The sequence below is a fragment of the Tarenaya hassleriana genome, unplaced genomic scaffold (assembly GCF_000463585.1).
Source record: "Tarenaya hassleriana unplaced genomic scaffold, ASM46358v1 Cleome44, whole genome shotgun sequence".
In the NCBI taxonomy this organism is placed as follows: Eukaryota; Viridiplantae; Streptophyta; class Magnoliopsida; order Brassicales; family Cleomaceae; genus Tarenaya; species Tarenaya hassleriana.
This window is the reverse complement of record NW_010967136.1, coordinates 703,180-706,847: the sequence shown is the minus strand read 5'-3', so window position 1 is coordinate 706,847 and position 3,668 is coordinate 703,180. Positions and strand designations below refer to the sequence as shown.

Here is a 3,668-nt window from a genome sequence, read left to right as displayed (position 1 = left end):
ACTCCATCTCCTTTGCTGCTTAACAAGTCGCCTTTCGAGGTTTTGCAGGGGACAGCACCAGTTTACAGCCATTTACGTGCTTTTGGATGTCTCGCTTATGCTTCCACCTACCTCACAGACAGGCACAAGTTCTCATCTCGGGCTCGGGCAATTGTATTTCTTGGTTATCCTCCAGGATACAAAGGTTATAAGCTTCTAGACCTTGATACCAATTCCATTTTTATTTCTCGTCATGTGGTCTTTCACGAATCCATCTTTCCTTTTACACTTGGCAAAACCCTCCATTCCTCTTTTCCTTCTATTTTTTCTGACACTGTCTTACCTTTACCTATCCCTATCCCCGATATTCCTCATTCCTCTCCTTCCCTTCTTCCACCTACACACTCCACCCCTGTTATTTCTCCTACACCCTCCTCCCCTGTTGTTTCAAATCCTTCTCCTGTTTCTGATGTTTTGGTTCCTCGTGTTTCTGATACGGCCGGCACTCTTGCCAGACCTCATCGCAATGTTTCTAAACCAAAATATCTTGAGGACTATCATTGTTCTCTCCTTCACTCATCTTCTCCATACCCATTGTCTTCTGTTTTGTCCTATCATCGTTTATCACCCTCTTGTACAACCTTTGTCGTTAACTCTACAATTTCTTCTGAACCTAAAACTTTTAAAGAAGCTGTCTCCTCTGTGGAATGGAGAACTGCCATGAATACTGAGCTCGCAGCCCTTGATAGGAATGGAACCTGGTCTATTGTCTCTCTTCCACATGGCAAGAAGGCAGTTGGTTGTAAGTGGGTCTATAAGATCAAACGGAACTCCGATGGTTCGATTGACCGCTTCAAAGCTCGTCTCGTGGCTAAGGGGTATAGTCAACAGGAGGGGGTCGACTTTCTCGATACTTTCTCGCCTGTTGCTAAGTTAGTAACTGTCAAGTTACTCTTGGCCCTTGCCACAACGTAGAATTGGACTCTAACTCAGATGGATGTTACCAATGCTTTTCTTCATGGCGAGTTGGATGAAGAAAACTATATGTCCTTGCCTCCTGGTTTCACGCCTACCTCTGGTGACTCTTTACTACCTAATGTTGTGTGCAAATTGCGAAAATCTGTGTATGGGCTCCGTCAAGCGTCTCGACAATGGTATTTTACCTTTGCCAATGTCCTTCTTGCTCATGGTTTTGTTCAGTCTCCCTCTGATCATACCATGTTCGTGAAAAAGTCTGACAACTCTTTTGTGGCGATGTTGGTGTATGTCGATGACATTGTCATCGCCAGTAATGATCCTTTGGCAGTCGACAATCTGAAGACTTTATTACAGAAGAATTTTCATATCAAGGATCTTGGGGAGCTAAAGTATTTTTTGGGTTTGGAGGTTGCTCGATCTAAGCTTGGAATTGTTGTTAATCAGCGCAAATATTGTCTCGATTTGATAGCTGATTCTGGTTTTTTGGCCTGTAAACCGGTGTCCACACCGCTTGATCCAGGTGTGAAGCTTTCGAAAGATTCTGGTGAGTGTTTATCTGACATCACTGGCTATCGCAGGCTCATTGGACGTTTATTGTACTTGACCATTACAAGACCTGACATTGCTTATGTTGTTCATAAGCTTAGTCAGTTCTTGTCCTGTCCCACTGCTACCCACCTTGCTGCTGCTCAGCGGGTTGTTCGTTACTTGAAGTCGAATCCTGGGCAAGGATTGTTCTATTTTGTTGACTCGGCTCTGTGTTTGAATGTCTTCGCCGATGCAGACTGGGCATCCTGTCCCGATTCACGTCGTTCAACCTCTGGGTTTTGTGTGTTTATGGGCGATTCTTTCATCTCTTGGAAAGCCAAGAAACAGACTACTGTCTCTCGGAGCAGCACCGAAGCCGAGTATCGCTCTCTTGCTAATGCCACTTGTGAGTTAATTTGGCTCCATAACCTGTTGGCTGATTTGCATATTTCATTGTCGGGCCCTGCCAAGCTTTTCTTTGATAACCAGTCCGCAATTCATATTGCGACTAATCCCGTGTTTCATGAACGGACTAAACACATCGAGATTGATTGTCATCTCGTTCGTGACAAATTAAAAGCTGGTTTCCTAAAGCTTATGCATGTTCATGCTGCCAATCAATTTGCTGACATCTTTACCAAGGCCCTGCAACCTACCATTTTCTCTAGCTTGCTTTCTCGGTTCAATGTTTCAAGTCTGTTTCTCCCAAATCAGACTTGAGGAGGGGGTTTTACAGATTATTGACGTTTGAATTGGAGTTAATGGAGGGAATACAAATAATTTTGAATGTTTGTTACACAATTTTATATTTACTTTTCTGTTATATTTTTTATTCCATTCTTTCCTGTATATAACGGAATGTACAGTGACTTGAGAGAATACACAGAAATTTCAAATTCATTTCGTCTCTCTCTTCTCTGTTTCTCTTCACCTGAGAACAGAGCATCACAACTTCATTTCATAAAACCTTAAAAAAAATTATTTAAAAACTTTTTGAAAATTTCAAAGATTTATAATTTGTTTTCCTTATATATACATATATATAATAAAAAAAACCGATTATATAAATTTTGTCTACCCGAATAATATACATATGATACAGAACCAGAAACAAATTAATACACACCATTATATTACATTTTTACCAAAAAAATATATATATATACATATTACATATAGTTTTGTTGGGATGACATAACCTGTGAAAATCTATTGATTACGTAAAAATGTACTAATTCATTTATTTCGTTTTTTTTTTGTGAAGATTTATTTCGTAATTGGAATAGTGAGAGTCGACATTTGGTTTGGGATCCGTCACATAACTTCTCGAGTGTTTTGTCGGAGTCCCGATCGAAGCCAAAATGGATTAGGATCTACTACTTCTACTGTCCCCATCTCTCTTCTTCATTCTCTGTTTTTTTTTTCAATTAATTGAAAATAATTATCTAATAACTTATTAATCTTTATTAAATTTTTGGAATCCTTTTTCGCTATGTTTATAGACAAAATTTTAGCTTATTAGCATAGAATTCTATGAATATGAAAGAATTATCGAATTCCAAACTTAATGGAACGGTAAATTCTTTTTGGAATTAATAATACTAAAAAAGATTAGTGATTTTAGGGTATAATATAACAGAAAAATAAATAACCGTTTTTTTCCCTACTTTGGATGTATAACGTCCCATAAGTACTTCCCATAAGAAGCCTTTAGTTTGAATGATAGCTTTTAAGATATTTTCAGACAGAGGTGTGAGTTTTGTCTTTTATGGCATGCCAGACGGCGAGGATTTTCTATTCGTAGCTATTGAACGTTGAGACGTGTTCTTTTTAAGGATTTGAGATAAAAACTCCCGAAGTAAAACGGCACGCAGTCCGGTTTTTCGATGGCCAGCACTTTCATCAACCGGAATGGCATATTTCTTGAACAAAAGACGATTTCTCTGTTACTTTTTGTACATTATATGTTGTAAATAAATAAACAAATTAGTATTCATTCTCAAAATAGACAATATTCCTACTCAAACGATAACCATATGTATTTATTTATTTATTTATTGAATTTAACTGCTATTTCCAATTAATCGTAATATTTGGAATACAAAGGATGACTCGTTGATTGATTTTATGAACTCAGAGTATACATATATATAAAAACATGTCAGAATATATATATATATATA

At 37.9% G+C, this 3,668-nt stretch overlaps 1 protein-coding gene across 1 annotated transcript; it reads left to right on the top strand.

The window, feature by feature from the left end:
* The first annotated feature begins 972 nt into the window (after positions 1–972).
* Positions 973–2,205, top strand: LOC109117164 (uncharacterized mitochondrial protein AtMg00810-like). The gene has a single exon (XM_019203946.1). The coding sequence runs from the start codon at positions 973–975 to the stop codon at positions 2,203–2,205; it is 1,233 nt and encodes a 410-aa protein (XP_019059491.1).
* Positions 2,206–3,668: the final 1,463 nt, after the last annotated feature.

What these genes read in the sequence shown, in the direction of transcription:
- LOC109117164 (XM_019203946.1), top strand. Translation starts at nt 973, where the DNA reads ATGGATGTTACCAATGCTTTTCTTCATGGCGAGTTGGATGAAGAAAAC.